General features: G+C 41.0%; 1 protein-coding gene across 1 annotated transcript in view; it reads left to right on the top strand.

Annotated features, from left to right (window-relative positions):
* The window catches only part of sdk1b (sidekick cell adhesion molecule 1b), a 326,663-nt gene that overhangs the window by 177,639 nt on the left and 129,061 nt on the right, over positions 1-19,963 (top strand). Inside the window, exons 6-7 of the mRNA XM_089005907.1 lie at positions 8,288-8,314; positions 18,033-18,135. Coding sequence (XP_088862033.1) covers positions 8,288-8,314; positions 18,033-18,135 — 130 coding nt within the window. The remainder of the gene's footprint in view (positions 1-8,287; positions 8,315-18,032; positions 18,136-19,963) is intronic.

Genomic DNA, 19,963 nt, shown 5'->3' with positions numbered 1-19,963 from the left:
ATCACATGATCATCTCGTTTCGTAGGTGATATCAATCGTGTCTTTGTCTCACACACACATTGACACGCACGCTCAACACTCCCACTCAAAGACATGTTCACAATTTCATGCAGCAAACAAAAAGAAAAACATGAAAAATATCGGAACAAGAAATACATTGTTGTAAAAATGAAAACATCCTACATATTTGCAACACTCTGCAAGCTTCAAAATATTCACATTTCCCCAAACAAATATCTCTTGAATCTTTCAAGGTTCACTTTTGTTACCGCCTTAGTGAAAACATCCGCAACCATGTTTTCTGTTGGACAATATTTCATAGATATTTTCCTCTCAGTGTGCGCAGACCGTACAAAGTGATATTTAATATCTACGTGTTTACTTCTTTGCCTTCACACTGGGTTTTTGGACAAAGCTATTGCCCCCTGATTGTCCTTATATATTTTTACTGGTACGTGGCGGTTACTGCTCTCTATCCCTTTTAATAATTGGACAAGGTACATACTTTCCTGAGTTGTGGCCACCAGTGCCATATACTCAGCTTCACAAGTGGATAACACCACAGTTGGCTGTTTTCTACTTTTCCATGATATAGCAGAACCTTCATTAGTTAGGCTAAAACAATATCTAGTTGTGCTCCTCCTGTCATGTATATCGGCAGCCCGATCAGCGTCACTATATCCTTCTAGTCTTAACTTCCCTTCAATTTTTCGGAAAATTAAGCTCTTGATCTGTAGTACCTTTTAAATATTTTAGTGTTTAACTGCAGTCCAATGCTGCTGTTTTAGTTCAGCTAGGTGTTGTGAGAGTTTGCTAACAACCCAGCTTAATTCGGGTCTGGTACATGTCATTGTGTATATTAAGCTGCCCACTATTTCTCTGTACCCTGAGGAGTTGATAACTTCACCCTCACTGTTCAAGTCCAATTTCTGTTCACAAGGGGCGCTTCTTACTTTGGACTCAGCCATTCCAATTCTCAACATTCTCTCAATGTAGTTGTTGTATTAAGTTCATCCTGTCTACCTGATATGTAATTTAAAACAGATCCTTTTCTTACAGACAGTGAGTGTATTGTAGGTGTTCAAATACCTGACATGTTTGGGCGTATACTTCCGCCTTCGTCAGAGTGTCACAGATGTTGTTGTGACGCACCTTTTTTCAGATGGTGTTGCTATGAGGGTGTGACCTACCTATCAAATCTGAGAGGCAAGTCACCCCCCCCCCGCTTTCCGCTCGTCCCTCCAGGATACTGCTCCAGGTGGTAGAGAGCATTTAAGCTCCCTCATCCCTGTTGATGGTCCTTGGTTCTCGCTTCCGGATTTCAATGGCCTCCCTGATCCAGCGCTGATGTTTGTTTTTTTCGGTGCGGATGACTCTCAATGTGTTTCTTTTGAGTTATTTTGATCTCTCCTTTACTTTGTTTAAAATCGATACCTGGGAAGTGTCTAAGTGGACCCATATCTTTCATTTTAAATCTTTTTTTAGCATTTCTTTTACCTTACTGAGTAGGGCATCGTTACTCGCTGCGATGATTAAGTCATCCACCCACACTAACAAAATGACCTTTTCATTTTCGGATTCTCTGCAGTAAACACAATGATCAGCATCATTTTGTATAAAACCATTCTTTATGAGGTGATTGTTTAGTAACATGTTCCAGTTACGCCCTGACTGTTTTAAGCCATACAGTGATTTGTTGAGCATACATACCAAACGTTCTCCTGTTTGTGACGTGATCTCAAAACCTTCAGGTTGCTCTACATATGATTCACAGTCCATTAGGGCATGGAGATATGCAGTCTTCACGTCCATTTGGTGAAGGGTGAGATCTTCTTGCACAGCCACCTGCATCAGTGCTCGAACGGAAGTCATGTTAGCTGTGGGCGAAAATGTCTCTCTGTAGTCTATTCCTTCCACTTGACCCAATCCTTTTGCCACAAATCTGGCTTTACAAGTCTCAGATCCATCTGGGTTTTCTTTCACCATATATACCCAGCGACCTCCCACTGCTTGTTTGCCCTTCGTTAGCGGGGTCAGAGTGATTCCATCTCCTCCAGTAGCCCACATTTTTGACTTTTCAGATTGCATAGCCTCTTTAAAAGTTCTAAATACACCATAAGTTACTTTGTAGAAATAGTCAATATTTTCGGCTTTGTCATCATCACACTTAGTTTTACATATGTACTCTTTTAAATATTCTGGAGCCCTTTTTTGTCTTTTAGGAAACCTCATTCCCTGTTCAGTCGGAATATTGCCTGTTTCTACTGTCTCTTCAGCACTCGGTTCTTTGCTTTTCTCAAGTTGATCTTGACTCGGTCTGATTTCCTTTATGGGTACTTTACTGTAGCTCTGAATATCATCCCACAAGTCACAACCTGTTTCAGTTTGACCATCTGTGTTGTTTTTCATTAAACATTTCACCAGTCTATGTTACAGGACTTTCCTTGTCTCGGGGTAGTACAGATTATAGGATGGACTATACTTATCATAGCCTACGAAAATCCTCGCCTCACATCTGGAATCTAACTTCTTTTTTTCCTGTTTATACATGTAAAATTCACAGCCAAATGTTTGCATGTTACAAAGGTTGGGTACCTTTCCTGTAAAAGCCTGGTAAGATGTCTGCTGTAGCCGCTTATTGTAGCATCTGTTGCGAATTTGAGCGGCCGTTTGTACAGCATATGTCCATAGTTGCTTGGGAAGGTTACTTTCCAACAGCATGCATCTTGACATCTCAAATAGTGTTCGCCAACCTCTCTCGGCAGTACCGTTCTGATGGGGCGAGTCGGGTGCACTCGTCTCATGCCTTATCCCAGTCTTTCTTAGTAAAGATTGAAACTTGCCCAGTGAACTCTGTGCTATTGTCAGATCAGATGTATTTTACTTTTCCATATGGGGCTACATCGGCGATGAATTTTTCTGTAGCCTTTGTCGTGTCAGCCTTTGCCTTAATAAAATATGGAAAAATCATCCCACTGTGGTCATCAGTGAATGCTATTGAGTACCTGTAGCCATTTTTATCTGTCGGTTCTATAGGACCGCACAGGTCTGTGTGCACTAGCTGTAGCACAGTTGCAGCTTTAGCATCTGCATGTCTGTTCCTGCTCTGTGTCAGCTTGCCCTGTGTGCATATTTCATAGTTTTGATTAGGCTCGTGTTTCCCTCTAATAGACATTCCTTTAACCACTTTTTCTAATTTTGCAACATCTTCAAAGTTACAATCACACAGTATTTTGTGCCAAGTTTGGATATCATAACAGCCATATGCTTCATCAACATTTGTCTCTTCTATTGTGTTTAGGTAATACATTCTATCAAACACCTCCATTTTGAATTTTGTCCCATCACCGTCTTTGAAGCGGACCTCTGCTCCACTCGCTGTTGCGGCTTTGACGGAGAAGATGTTCTGCGGAAATTCTGGGATGTAGAGTACTTGCTTGAGTCTCGTCTTCACGCGTCGTCCTTCGCTGTTCAGACCTCGCCTCTCATCTTTGCCATTCCGCTCACCCTGGTTCCGTCTGCGAGCTCAATGATGTGGTCCTTGGGTTTGAATCTCTTGTCGAGTGTTTTGAACTTCGTAGCGTCGTTGACCATATGTGCTGTGGCGCCACTGTCGACCATAAAACCTCTCTTGTTTCCACTTGTCGCATGGTCATTTAGATTGAAGAAGAATGTGTGCTCTGACTCGATCTCGTCAGCAGCTCCCTTCATGACGTCGCGGCCTCATCCTCGACCGCGTCGGCCTTGATGTGGCGTGTCCCACCTTCTTTCCTCTCTTCTCGGCTGGGAAGTGCGAGGACATGTCCTGGCCATGTGCCCTCTCTTACCGCAGGTGTAGCACTCGATATCAGCCAGGTGCATTTTCCTTCCTCTCCCTCTCCCATGCGTTTTTGTAGTCCCGCTGGTCTTCATTACGTTGTCTTCGTTGGCACTGTGGTCACCTTTTCCATACTTTTCGGTATTCTCAAAACTTCTTAGTTTAGTTTTGAATTCGCCGAAAGTCATTTTGTCATTAGATTGGGTGACGTGCACAACGAACAGTTTGTAAGAGTCAGGAAGCCCTTTTAGCACCATGGCTAGCTGAAGCCCGTCGCTAATGTGCTCTTCTGCTCTTCTTAATGAGGTGACTACAGTCTCTGCTCGGATAACGTAGTCTGTGACTGTCTCATAGCTGCCTTTTCGGAGTGAGGAAAGTTTGCAATACAAACTCACCACCCGTGGTTTGTCCTTTCCAGCATAATGCTCACGGAGAATCTCCAGTGCTCTCCTCCCGTCACGTTTTGCGTCTCTCATGACCAGCGATAGGCTCTTATTGTCCAGACATTGCACCAGCTCTGCATATGCCTCTCCATTCTTAGCCTTGTCTTCTGCGAGAGCTTCTTCGCTGTCTTCCTCAATGTTCGGGACGCCCAAAATAACGTCTCTGAGGCCTTGCAACTCCATGTACGCCAGGAACCTCGTCACCCAGAGCTCGTAGTTTTTCTCATTGCCATCGAACAAAAGTCTAAACCATCTTTGGCCTGTGGTACTGTGCCCATAACCTGTTGCGCTCGTCATTCTGGCAGCAGTCTTAGCGTTTTAACAGTAACCAAAATGGTAACTTTTGTAGCGATTGAAAGTACTTACGAGAGAAATGATGCACAGCAGTGTCAATCATTGGTCTGGGAACTCGACAAACATTTTATTCTGCGCATGCGCTTAAAAAGGCTTCACAATTTCCGGGTATCATATGATCAGCTCATTTCGCAGGTGATATCAATCATGAAATTTCCTCAAACGTGTCTTTGCCTCACACACATTGACACACGCACGCTCAACAGGGGGAATGCCATCGCTGGACAGCTCTGGGGCCATTGTGCTTTTTTGCATCTGTAATGGGCAGCATCTTCACAGCCTCGCTTTGTTCAGCGGAAAGGCCGGTGCTGTTGGACAGTCTGCGGCTGGATGGATGCATGGTTTGAGGAGCCCGCGATAAGAAGAAAGGAGCGCCGACGCGTATGTGGAACTGTTGCGGCTTGGAATTGAAGCAGATTTATGTGGGACAGGAGATGTGAGACAATCTCTTTTCGTCAATGGATGCTACAGCTGCGTGTTTGCTTTCAACATTTAGCTTGTAGTCGACGTGCACGTTCCACCATGATCCTGTTCTTTCATCTAGAACTGCTTCATGTCATCACAAATGGGGTACAAGTCCTGAAGAATGAATGACTCTCTGTGTCTTTGTTTTGTCATATTGTCTTTGCGGTGTCATATTATTTGTTATTTAGTTTTTTTTTGTTATTTGGACTTCAAGACGGCGTCGCGAGAGTGGTTGCCTTTCCAACAGCTCATGTATTTTGTTTTTCTACTTTCATTCCTTTCATCACTTTGCTGCTGTGAAATGTAAATTTCTCCACTGTGAGACTAATAAAGGCAAATCCAATCCAATTCTTAAGCACTTTCTGTACCCTCTTTGTTACCCTCCTGTTACCCTCCTGTTACCCTCCTCCTTGATGAATGTCGTGGCCAAAAATGCTGAAAAACAATCTGTGTCCGTTCCACACGACGCACACCAGCACAAAGTGACAAAATAAAACACAAAAACAAGACAATAACAACCAAAAAAGCAAGGCTCATGAGAGCACTTGATGATGGCTGCCTACTCGGGCGGCATCTTGGACTTTTGATTTTTGGTCCAGATTGAAATTTAAACCCGTATTCATCTAAAAGAGATGTTTTTTTCCTCCCGGCTCTTTTACGCACTTCAGTTCAAGATGTCAAAAACTTTGTTCAGCCAGTCTTGTTGTCAGCGGCTCATTTCACCCACCAGCTCTCACATTTTTTTTTTTTTTTTTTATCAAGACCATTCTCTGTTCCCTTTGCAAAAAAAGCCTCGCATGGATGAGTTTGGTGGGAAAGAGCGCACAATCCTGACCTGGAGCTTTTCAAAGAGCCAAAATTCTCACAGGCGCACGGCAGCGTCGAAAGTGCTTTCAGAAGAATGGAACTGCTTTAGCATTCTGTTTAAATGCAGTGGTCCAATACCACACAGGATATGATTCAATATACAAAGGCACCTCTACTTACAAAATCTATTGGTTCTGGGAGAAATATTTTAACTTCAAAAATTTGTAAGGAGTGCCGCGTTTTCCAACAAAATGCCTCAATTCGTTCCAAGCTCCTTTTCTGCGTGATTTAAATTTACGTAAAGCTATCTGAACACCTCATGGCCCGAGGGGGGCGATGTATCGATACACTATTGACATATATATAAACTCATTCACTGCCAGACGTGCAAAAATGTGTCCACTCCAGTGCCAGGGTTTTTGTCATTGTCACTCAAATTCCAGGACCCACCGTATATTGCGTTTTAGGACTACATAAACATTCAATTCAGTGTAAGAAACCATAGACTATCCTCTTTCATCAGAAGAAAAAAAAGTTAATTCCTAAATTATAGGGTTCCTGAGTTATATAAACCTGAAAGGAGGGTGACTGTCCAAAATACAATGCAACACATACGTATTGTTTTATATAGCGCTTTAACAACAGCTGCAGCTGGAACAAAGCGCTAATATGGAAAAAAGGCAAATGCTGCCCCCTTGTGTAAGGGAAAAACATTGCCAGAGGCCATGGACAGCGTTTTATCGGCACCCAAGCAAGAAAAAAACAAAACCCGAGCAAATTCGGGAATGGTGTTCTACATCATATTTTCAATTCCCAAATATATTTGTGAATGAGTTAATGACAATGAAATGACCTTTACTTTCACATTAGATTTGTTTGATTTTATTTTTATTTTGAACCCTTCCTCGCATCTTGTAACCCAGAGACCTGATCAGTTGTACACTGTAATAACTGTTGTACCTGAAAGGGTTAAGTTGAACCTCGAAGAGCTTACAAAATACAGAATACAACATACAGTGGGGCCTTGGTTTACGAACTTAATTGGTTCCCAGACAGTGTGTAAGGTGAAAAGTGTGTATGCCAAAAATTAATTTCCCATAGGAAACTATTAAAATGAGAATAATCCGTTCCTAGGTCTCAATAAAACATAACTTTCAACTAAATAAGCCTTAAGACTACACACAATATACCTTATTCTATGTATAATAAATGTGGTATTGTATTGCAATGAAAGAAATACACTGCACTGTATAATAAAGTCACTTTATTTACATGTGTGATGTTCGTTGATGGCTCTTAATTGACACCTGTTGCTTTCTGACTTGTTAGGTCTTACAAAACTTAGGCATCACATTATCTTTCATCATGTTGATGATTCTCATAGCCACAGTCTTTTCTGGATGGAACTGTTTAATAAAAGCCTGCACATCATTCCACTTATCCAACATTGCCTTCATGCTCTCACTTGATGCTGCAGCCATCTCCTCCTCCTCGCCCTCAGATGACAACTCCTGAATGGCTTGCTTCTGCTTTTCCTCTTGGAGGCAAATCATCTGTGTTGAGGACCTCATTATGGTCAGAAACAAGCTCATCGATGTCATCTGCATCCACTTCGAGTCCCATGTTCTGTCCAATGGAAACAATGTCGTCCCAAACAACAGAGTCATGAGGATCAAATCCTTCAAAGTCCCTGTCAAGGATGCATGCGGGCCACAAATTCTTCCATGCTGCATTCAAGGATCGAAGGGTAACATCATGCCAAGCCTTTTCTATCCTTCCAATCATCCCTAAGGGATAGTTCGGTGTCATTAGTCACGTGAAAGCATCGAGTAAATAAAGCCTATTGTGTAAAGCTTTGATGGTAGCAATGGTGGACTTAGCATATCTATACCGGGCCGCAAAATCAGACAAATGCACACCTCGTTCGTGTTTCTCAATGATCTCCTTCTTCTCCTCCACTGTAATTTTGTTTTGTGTCTTCTTTGGCTGAACACGAGCCTGTGGTGGGGTCTTTTTCGGTCCCATAATAGCAAAAGTATCCGTACAAAAAAACATTGAAGGCGATCGACATGTGCATTCGGTGAAAGGGGGTGTGGAAAGGTCGGCCGGCTGGCTCGCTGTTCGGTCGTGTGCTTTGGTGTTCTTCCGCCGCCATGTGTATCCCGAAAAGTAGTGCTTATGCCAAGGTTTCATTTTCATAAATTTAACGTTGGGAAACCGAAAATTTCGTAAGGGGAAAAAGGTTGCTGAACGTAACACTTAAGACACAGGGGTCATACAGAACACCAATTTTCACAACCCTCACCCGATTCGATTCATGCCTGTTGTTTTGATCTCCATTTCCCACCCAATTCTCACATTTCTTTTTCTGCTTTGTTCTTTTCACCTTTTCCACTAACAGTTGGCAAGAAGAGCCGAGGGTCAACAGGTAACACTGCTGAAACAATTTCCGATATCCGTGTGTCATCTCATCACATCATCATAGCCCCTAGATGCCATTATTTTTGTCAACTGCTGTTTCAGAACGAAAAGCTTTTTTTTTCTTGTGGTCACACCGGCAGCGGTGACGGGTGGGCCCATTACTCGCAGCCTCGCAGGCTTCATGAATAACTAACGATTGAAAAACTCCTTCCATTTGAACACAAAGTAAATCAGGCCTCGCACAGTGACAGGCTCGGATGGGACATATTGTTTCCTGTTATTTCGTTCGGTTCAGCTCATATTATGATGAGGATGTAAATTATGGACAGCGCCGTTAATTGGTGTCAAGTGTCTGACCTCAAAGTTCAAGACAAAGAAAAAGCAAGGTGAGCCAAGTGGTGCTTCAGGGGATGGATTTTTAATCATCTGATATGCTGATGATGTTCCCTCAATATGTCATTGTGGTTCGTGCCATTTAGCAACGAACTACTAAACACAATCGTGAAGAGTGGGAGAAAAAAAAAAGTTTTTTTCTCTTTTTTTTCTCCTTCGAATGCATCATAAGGAAGATGGAATATTTTGGCAATTCAGAAGCGAGGGATGAATATTTAAAGTAGGGCATCACTCTGCGTGGGTTGATGGGGGTCAGTTCTTGCCTCCTGGTGCCGCTGGTGGTGATGTGGAGGCAATGGGAGGCTCGAGACTGTGACACTTGGCTGTCGGCTTGTGGCATTAATGAGCGCGGTGACATGCACAAACACTCGCCTCGTCCTCGCACTTGCATGCGGTATTCTCACGCCAGTGAGGCAAACGATCACCTTCTCAAAAAAAAGTAAAAAAAAATCTGTCAATTTTAGGCTCTGTAATTCACTTCTAGATGTCCATTGAGGAGCGCAAATATTGGACAAATATTGAGGAATAAAGTCCATTTTATGTAATCAACAAATAAACAAATATATAAATGAATAAATAGATAATTATAATAAAAACCAAACAAATAAATACATGAATAAATAGATAGATAAATAAATACATAAATAAACAGAGAAATGAATGGATGGATTAATAAATAATAAATAAATACATAAATAGATATACAGTGAGACCTCAACTTACGAACTTAATTGGTTCCCAGACAGTGTGTGTAAGGCGAAAAGTGTGTATCTAAAAAAAAAAATTACCATAGTAAACCATTAAAATGGGAATAATCCGTTCCCGGGTTTCCATAAAATATACTTTTCAACGAAATAAGCCTTAAAACTACACACAACATACCTTATTCTATGTATAATAAATGTGCTATTGTATTGTAATGAAAGAAATACACTGCATTGTATCATAAAGTCACTTTATTTACATTTGTGATGGTCATTGATGGCTTGATGGAATGGCGTTGGAGGTCGAAGGTCAAAGGGAATTGCTGTTTGGAAAGAGAGGCGCATTACATGAGGACTGTAATTAAAGAAATAAACTGTGCTGTAAAATAAAGTTTTATTGACCTTTTTGATGGTCGTTGATGGCTTATGGAAGGAGAGTCACCTTCCATAAGGACTGTTGGTAACTTAACCTCTGGTGCTGTTCGGTCATATGCTTCCACCAAAGATCACTCCGCCAGCCGTGGTGGGTGTGTATTATGAAAATAGTGCTTATTATAAGGTTTAATTTTCAGAAATTTGACGTTTGTAAGATGAAAAGTTTGTAAGATAAGGTGTTTGTAAGTTGAGGTCTCACTGTATAAATAAATGTATGAATAGTCAAATAAATAAATAAATAAATAAATACACTGCTGGCGCATCACCAAACAAAAAATGAACAAATAAATAAATAAATAAATAAATAAATAAATAAATAAATAAATAAATATAAATAAATACATGAATAAATAAATAAATGAAGAAATAAATACATAAATAGAGAAATAGATCAATGAATAGATAGATTAATACATAAATAAATATAAATACATTGATACATAGCCAAATAAATAAATAAATGGATGAATACTCAAATCAAGAAATAAATGGATACATTGTCAAATAAATAAAGACATTGATAAATAGTGAAATAAATAAAGAAATACATTATTATTCGAAATAAACAGATAAATAAATAAATTGAGGGCACATCACCAAACCCAAAAACACCCTCTGTATCGATCTAAAACAAACATGTGGTACAATTAGATTACAAAAAAATGTTAATGTAACATACGGTTAGCTCAAAATGACTTTCTCAGTGTGAAATGTGGCCGATGATTACTTCAACAAAAAACTATATTCCATGAATGGCGATAATACACGTCCCGTCCCCCCTGTATATTTTGGGCAGAAACATAATCTGGAAGCTTTTCTATTCGTTTCAATGGGGAAGGATGATTTTGACATTGTGCTCTTTTGGATAGTTTTGTTCAAAAAATGTAAACTCACAGATGATCGCAAATGCGCGCACGCACGCACGCACACACACACACACACACACACACACACACACACACACACACACACACATACATACATATATGCGAGCTCACTGCCTGACTCTTCATAGTGTGTTGAGTGAGTGACAGATTTAATAGAACAACACGTAATCCAAGAAAATCCTTTCAAAGCGGGATTACACTCTAATCTGGATGGAATCATTTTTTTCTCGCTCTTTCTCTCTCTCACTCACTCTCTCTCTCTTTATCCATTTCTATCTCTTCTGCGGCCTAAAACTGCACCAGTCCCTTTACTAGCTCTGTTATTCTTGTTTCCCATCCTTGATTTAATTTGGGATTTTTGTGCCTTCCGACCTAATATCGAACGCACACACAGACAGACACACGCACACACGCGCGCACACGCACACACACGCGCACACGCACACACACGCGCACACACACACTCACACACACATATACAGTAAAGTCTCGTTATATCGATATCGGTTATATCGATAGTACTGCTTATTACTATACTATTTCTATGATCGCAAGGAGAAAATTTACATGCCGCAGGATCGGATATATCGATAGTGCGGTTATATCGATATTTTTTCCGTCTCCCGAGAATATCGATATAACGAGACTTTACTGTATATGCAAACGTCACGCATCTCTAATGTCTGTCACGGTTTGCAAGGTGGTGATGGCGGCTGCGGATCCCAAAAAGCAGGCAGGAGGGAGCAGGAGGTTGTATTTGACAAATTGTATTAAACTAAAGTGAACAGGAACAAAATCTAAAATATTAAAATCATCTGAACAGAAAAATACAAAGTATGAAAAGAAAACCAAGAGTAAAAGTCCGCCAAGGTTAAACAAACACATGCACAGCATACAATGTATACAATTGCATACAAAGCATACAACAATGACCCGACACTGAATGGTCGTGCCGGGAGTCCTTTTAACTATCACTGATTGGGAATGACCAGCACCTGTGCAGATGCAGGCGGGGCCAACAGCGCCACCCATTGGTCGCCAACCAGATCATGACAACTTCTAATCAACTGATGACAGAATTGTAACTTTGCAATGTTGCATAATCTTTGTTGTCAAATTACACAAACTGTCTCACGCATACACACACACACACACACACACACACACACACACACACACACACACACACACACACACACACACACACACAATCCCCACAAGAGTTGTGGTTGGAGTCAATTGCTTTGAGGAGCAATGCACGGTTTTCCAAATGCAGGTTAGAATGTCTTCTGACGGATATCCAATGAAAACTGCTGTCACATTTATAGCACATTTATTTCATCCAGTATATTGTTTAAGCAAGTCAAGGCAGTTTTATTTATCGAGCGCAATCCATACAAAAGTAAACTTCACATAATTCAAGTAAGTTTTTAAATCATTTACAACAACAAAAAAGAACTGGAGACATAAAAAAAAGAAATACAGAATTTATCGGTTGCTTCGTAAAAGTACAAGAAGGGCATACAATGCCAGAGATTTAAGAATGTCTTTGTTTTATTTGTATTATTTGATTATTTTAACAATACTTTAAAAGACCCTGGTCATATATTTGGCGATGAATGTAAAGGAATATGTCCAGTTCTATTTGGTGCTTTATTCAATTTGTGTGTAGCAAAACACCACAATACTACTTCACCATGTTTACTAATTGACCACCGACTGCAGACCTCCGTCGGGTCAGGACTTATGTCAGGATAACGAATATATGTAGAGGATAAAGAATACATGTCAGAGTACATTTGTATGCTCACTTCCCATCATTTCTGTTCAAATGTATGTTGCTGAAAGATTTCGGACTATCTCAACATTTATGCTAATTTCGTTAGCATACATGTTACATTTGGTAGATAATATCACAAAGGCTAAGTTTTGTGGATATTTTTAATTCTGATGTTGAGTTGGACCATTTAGTTGTATATTTAAGACACACGTTTTTCAATGTAATTTTATCAATGGAAATTGAGGAGACTATAAATCATTAGCTTCCAATTCTAGCATGAGCTAGCAAGGCATTGACTGGCAAGTCTCATCTCTGGTGTTTTCATCAAAGGGCGGGTGTTTTTATAAGGTTGCCACACTTTCGCAGGACGGCAGACGACCGCAGACGACCGCATGGTGTTTCTCATTCGCTTAAAGAGCAAGCCAATATATTTTGAGGAAACTTCTAGACTCTCCTTGTCACGTCTTTGCGGGGAGCTGTTCGAGCCGGCACAGCTTGCACACGCACGTGAAATTAAAAGCAAAATAATTTCTGCCTTTCATAATCTCCGTGTATAATGAACTGCAGAATATTTCAGTGTAGAAAGGGCGTTGGGCAAATGAGGGATCGTTCGCCCGCGACGAGATGAATGAAATAGTATTTCCCCAGAGGGTGACAGTTAGAGGAAGGAGACAGGAGGGAATATCACATATGCATATGGCATGTTGTTTCTCCTTTGCTTCCACCATCTTTTATTTTGGCGAGACGACGACCATCTGCAATGCTCCCGTCGACATGCTCTGTCTGCCTCAGCTGAGCACATTTATTCACCTCCTTTGATCCTCCCTGGGGATTCTGTCTCCCTCCCTCTGTCCAAATTAACAGGTTTTCACCTTTAGCGTATTACTCGGGGTCACTGTCACCGTTTCACTCGGCCACCGATGTCTGCTTCTCTGACCTTTTAATGACCACACTACAGCTAGTACAACTGCCACAGGGCATGTTTGCTTTTGCACAATGACAATGTCCTGTGTGTATGTGCGATGAAGATATCCACTAACGCGGCCATCCTTAAAAAAAATACAAAAATCAATAATTGCCAAAATAATCTTTCCCCATTGAAATGAATGGAAATGCCATGAATCTGTACCAAACTAAAATATATATATACAGTATTTATACAGACGCTCCCCTACTTACAAACATTCGAGTTACGAACAACGGTACATACGAAAATTTTTGTAGTAACATATATAGTATTGTCTCCAGCTGTACCTGTACATATGTTTATAGAGCACTTATTTTATTAAATGATTATTTTTCAGTACAAACCAATACAGTTTATTTCTAGAAGCCTTTAACACGCCCATATAAACCTTAAACATGCATATATAAGTCTCAAACATACATTCCATACACAATATAGCACTGAAGCAACTTAAAACAAATTCACCTTACGAACGACCGTTTGGAGCGTATCTCGTTCGCATGTTGGAGAGTCTCTGTATATCATTTGTTATGGTGAACGCAGCGGATTCAGATTCCAGTGCAGTTTGTGACAGACGTTTTGGTTTTAGTCTTGGACGAAGACATTTTGTACACTTGACAGCAACACTCACAAAATCTAATGAATTGACACTACCACAACAAAGCTAACAATAGCCTGAAGTTAGCTAGCATCCCTTTCATTGCCAGGATTTATATTCAAATGTAATTTGACATTTATCACAAGCAGACTGTCGAGTAGGTTTTTGTAGTATGTTACCTAGGATGGAATGGTCCATGCTTCCGTTTCGGACGGATGCCCGTTTTTGGGGTGAGGGATGGATTAAAACAGGGCTGTCAAACTAATTTTTTTGCTGAGGGCCACATTGTAGTCATGATTTCCTCGCAGGGGCCATTATGAATTTGTTTTTCAAATCTGAAGTTAAGAATAATGACTGTTATTGTGGTTGTAATGGGACAATTTGAAATTTTAGTTCAGACTTTTGCAAGCATCATGATACTTGACATGCTTGAGTTAGTTTCGCCTTGACTTTGACACCTGTGGATTAAACGATGGATTAAGGCATTAAGCCAGTGTATGCGTAACGAAGACCTGACTCCCACTTTGTGGCGATTGGTAATATTGCAAATGAAATCAGTCCAACCCTACATTTTTTGCGTTTTGATACCTGTGGATTTGTGTTTTCTTTTCTTTTTCTTATTACAATATCAGATTTTGAAATGTACTCTCCCATGTTTATCAGCATTTTCTGAAGAATATTGTTGATTAAAAAAATGTGCGTACGTGTCAGTCAACTTTTGCTTGGAAGTTTTTGGCACACTTATTTTCTTATTATATGGCCTGTTGTTTTCAATGTTATCTCCTTGTGTAGCAAATAAAGGATGACGAGAGTTGGGGGGACATTCATTTGACTCCTCCTCCAACATTTTGCATGGCGATATAACATTCCGGGTTAACGAACTTCAGTATTTCATGATCTTTTTGTCGTCACTCATTTTATCTTCCCTCGGAGTGATTCAACCTGTACTCTTAAAAGTTAGCGCACCAGTGGGTGTCAATGACAAGGTGCTGGCATGTTTAAGTGTATGCGAGCGTGAGATCGTGTGTGTGTGTGCGTCGTGATTTGACAGCTTTTATTGCACCCGCATGTCTTATTCCCCGTGACAGCGGGATATGATTCTTTGGCTCTGGTGAGTCTCCGAAAGGAGGAGGAGAAATAAAAGAGTAGGGAGTCAATTACCAGCTTTTTGGTCCTTCGCTTCAAAGAAGAGATGAAAGGCGCTCCTCACCTCCATCCGCTTTCACCACCCCCACGATCCTCCCCCCGAACACAACCCCCTCCCCTCTTCACAATCCCTCACGTTCTCACGCTAGCATCCCCATCCAACTCCTGTCACAGTTGGCCCTCTTCAATTTGTACTTCCCTACTTCTGACTGATTGCAAATATGCATATTGACAAAGTGCCGTAGCCAATCCAATGACGTTCATATGCACATGCACGCATACACGTGTGTACATGTGTGTGCTTCCCCTGTTACTTTCATACTAATTCTGCTGAGCACATTATCCACATTTCAAGCTATGATAAGAATCCTATTGAATCTTTTTTTTCTATTATGAGGCCATTTCGGTCATCGATCATCGTCTTCCTCGCTCTGTTTCAGACACACACACATCATCATCATAATCTCCCACTCGCACCACCATTTATTTTACCAGTGGGGGATATAAATCACTCCTTAAGGCATTCCAAGTGTACTATTTTTCATGTTATCATTGTAGCATATGTGTTACGTTATGCTCATCTCTGCAATTCATCATCACTGCCCAGAAGAGCGAGGAAGAGTTTGTGGTGGATGGGTTGTAGGGGTGATAAGGGGGGGGGGGGGGGGGGGGGTGCTCAAGAGTGTTGACGATGGAACCCCCACTAAATCTGGGAGCAGTTTATGCCCACACAAAACAAAACAGCAAATATGTGAGTTTTTAAGAGAAGACAGGTTAAAAATAAAAATGCTTGCAAATGTTTAACCACGGGATTGGCTGTCATTCAGTCAGACTCGCACCATATATAAAAAAAAAAAAAAACTAGCATACATCTCATTTTATGACGCTGTAATGTCTACAAAATGAGGAAATTGGAGGAAATTCTATTTCATTATCTCAGTTCAAAAATGAAAACCATCATATATATATATATATATATATATATATATATATATATATATATATATATATAGGTTGTGCAAAGAGGCACCTGAGACAATCCAACACATAACTGCAGGGTGTAAGATGCTGGCAGGGAAAGCCTACATGGAGCGCCATAACCAGGTGGCTGGCATAGTCTACCGAAACATCTGTGCGGAGTATCGACTGGAAAGCCCAGGGTCAAAATGGGAAACACCTCCCAAGGTGGTGGAGAATGACCGAGCAAAAATCCTGTGGGACTTCCAGATACAGACTGACAAGATGGTAATGGCCAACCAACCAGATATCGTGGTCATAGATAAAGGGGAAAGGAAAGCCGTTGTCGTGGATGTAGCGGTCCCGAGTGATGGGAACATCAGAAAGAAGGAACATGAGAAAATCGAGAAATACCAAGGGCTCAGAGAGGAGCTGGAGAGAGCCTGGAAGGTAAAGGTGACAGTCGTGCCTGTGGTGGTCGGAGCACTTGGGGCAGTGACCCCCAAACTCGACGAGTGGTTGCAACAGATCCCGGGAACAACATCGGATATCTCAGTTGAGAAAAGTACAGTGCTGGGAACAGCACGGATACTGCGCAGAACCCTCAAGCTTCCTGGCCTCTGGTAGAGGACCCGAGCTGAAATGGGGACAGAAACCACCCATGGTGGGTGTGACGAGGATTTTTATATATATATATATATATATATATATATATATATATATATATATTGTATCTTCATTAAAAATATCGGATTTCTTCCATTGTTTCATCCAAATTGTGGAACATAAAATCATCGAAAATCTGAAGGGATTCTTCTTTATCTGAGTTTAGGGAATAGGGAATGAAACCAATAATTCTCAAGATACAAAAAGGAGAGGAGTAGCAGTACCTTACATTGCAGGAGTTTCTGAAAAATTACAAAGAGTCCTTTGGCAACATAAAATTCCTACCTATTTCAAACCGATAAACACGTTAAGGCAAAAATTAGTGCATCCAAAAGATAGGCTACCAAATGAAAAACAAAGTAATGTAGTTTATTCCATACATTGTAAGAATGAAAATTGTAAAGAGCAGTACATTAGGGAGACTCAACAAATTCTCAAAAAAAGACTTTATCAACATTGCAGGGATAATACAAGTGGGCCTCAATCGGCAGTACATTTGCACCTAAAAGCTAGCAACCACTCATTTGACGACAATGAGGTTAAAATCTTCGCGAAAGAACATAGATGGTTTGAAAGGGGGGTAAAAGAAGCAGTTTTCATAAAACAACTAAATCCTTCATTAAACCGGTCTGGTGGGGTGAGGTTCAATTTGGATCGTTCATACAATAGCCTGCTCAGGCAAAACAGGTTAGGCAACTTTCGTAATGCTGATGAGGGTCGTAATGCTGATGAGGTGATACCGGGGGGAGTGGGGCAAATAGGCCAGTTGTTAGTCAGGAATCAGTGGGGCCACAGGGAGGGGTCCTCCGCCCCCCTCAACCTGAGAGTAGGGACCTATCATAGCTGTGTCCGGCGCCACCATGTCTGGACATTAGGGATATATAAATAGGGCCGATACGACCAGTCAGACTTTAGTTCGCTGACGAAGCCTCTTGGATAGGAGGCGAAACGTCCGAAACCTTCAAAAAAGTACAGATGACGGCTGAAGAAACCTTCTCATCGATGGACCACTCCTGTACGACTGAGAGCTTACACAGACGTATCTGAGTTTAGCTTTTTGAATTGAACTACGAAATAAAGTGTACCATGACATTCTAATTGAATGAGAGTCGATATGAACGGCACTTTAATCATAATATCATGGCATCTATTGTCTATATCTATGTCAACCACTCTCATGTTTTTATTACAGATTTGGAATCAGAAGTCAATGCTCCCAACATTGTGATCGGCCCGAAAGACACGACAGTGGTGGCCGGAACAAAAACTATCTTGGAGTGTATTGCTAATTCCAGGTATATTTTATTTATTGATACCCATCTACAGGTATGTTATGCCATGTGATGTTATACATGATTTACTCTATACCAGTTACTTTTTTTTACACTGGTATAGTTTGTATGTATGTATGTATGTATGTATGTATGTATGTATGTATGTATGTATGTATGTATGTATGTATGTATGTATGTATGTATGTATGTATGTATGTATGTATACTTCCTGAGGCTGCTAAAGAAGCATGGCCTGCCACAGGAGGTGCTGCAACATTTCTACACGGCTGTCATCGAATCCATCCTGTGTTCTTCCATCACCGTTTGGTTCGGGGCCGCCACAAAAATGGACAAAATCCGACTTCAACGGACAGTTCGGACGGCGGAAAAAAATCATTGGCACCGCCCTACCCACTCTCGAGGACTTGCACACTGCAAGAATCCAAACTAGGGCGCGGAAAATCCTACTGGACCCTCCGCACCCTGCCCACCACCTTTTCCAGCTACTCCCCTCAGGCAGGCGCTACCGATCCATGCGCACCAAATCCAGCAGACATTTAAACAGCTTCTTCCCCCAAGCCATTAACTCTTTGAACTCTTTCAACAGTAGCCAAAATGGAACTGTATAGTGCCACTTAGCAGTTTTGTTTTTTTTTGACAACGATACTAGTGCAGCGTGTTCTACCGGAAACAAATTCCTTGTGTGTTCTACATACTTGGCAATAAAGATGATTCTGATTCTGATTCTGATGTATGTATGTATGTATGTATGTATGTATGTATGTATGTATGTATGTATGTATGTGTGTGTGTGTATATGTATGTGTGTGTGTGCGAGTGCGTGTGCGAGTGTGTCTGTCTGTCTGTCTGTCTGTCCGTCCTCCGTCCGCCCGCCTTCCCCTCCCCCTACCCACCTACCCATCCAAAGCTAGCGAGCTAGCGAACAACCTAGCTATCTATGTAGCTATCTATCTAGTTAGCTAGCTAGCTATCCAGCTATATAACTCACTAGCCAGCCAGTGTGCTTTAATAAAAAAAATCTGTATTGGAAAATAATCAGAGAGCATCTAAGTCGTGCTGTATTACCCGCGACATAAATTGCAGTGCAAACACTTTAGTGCTTCGTGGCATAAGTCTTACAATGAGTAGTGGTTTTATATATTTGTTCAGTCCCGCAAATAAAATGAGAGCTGTTATCCGGAACGCCTGACAAACGCAGAAGGAATAACAATAACACCATGCAGGCCTACCCACAAAGTTGCTCTTACTCTTATAGTGAGGACATGTTATTTTTATATCAAACACACCAGAATGTTCAATAAGAAAATAACAGCAGGCGAGGACCGTTTCGCGGCTTGGCCCGTCTTTAAAATATGTATTTCATCAGTGTGAGGATGCTGGCTGACTGTTTTCAAATCAACAGGTGATAAGCTGCAGACACTCCCAAAGCGCACTTGAGTGTTTGTCGAGGATTTTTACCGGATTGGATTATTGAGTCGCTGTCTGTCTGGCTCGCATGCATCTATTCTAGACAGTTCTTTTGCCAAGATGCACACAGCAAGTCAAGACCCTCACTGATAGATGTGATGCATATCAATCTGATGGAGTTGAAGGTCTTAAAACCAACGTGAACACAAGTGTCAGTTTGTAATAGGCCACTGGGCGTGAACATTTGAATTGCACTCAATTTATGTAATCATAACGCAGGCCCTACTTTTATTTTCACGTAATTCATGAACAAAATATGACCAGCGCTTTAATGGTAACATAGGGTCAAACCGTATTATTTTGTTTATTTTAATAGGTATAATAATCTCACGAGCTATGTATCTAGCTAACTATCTAGTTA

The sequence above is a fragment of the Hippocampus bargibanti genome, linkage group LG10 (assembly GCF_051943395.1).
Source record: "Hippocampus bargibanti isolate YZ-2025 linkage group LG10, ASM5194339v1, whole genome shotgun sequence".
NCBI lineage: Eukaryota > Metazoa > Chordata > Actinopteri > Syngnathiformes > Syngnathidae > Hippocampus > Hippocampus bargibanti.
The sequence above is the reverse complement of the archived record's forward strand: the minus strand, read 5'-3'. Positions and strand labels throughout refer to the sequence as shown.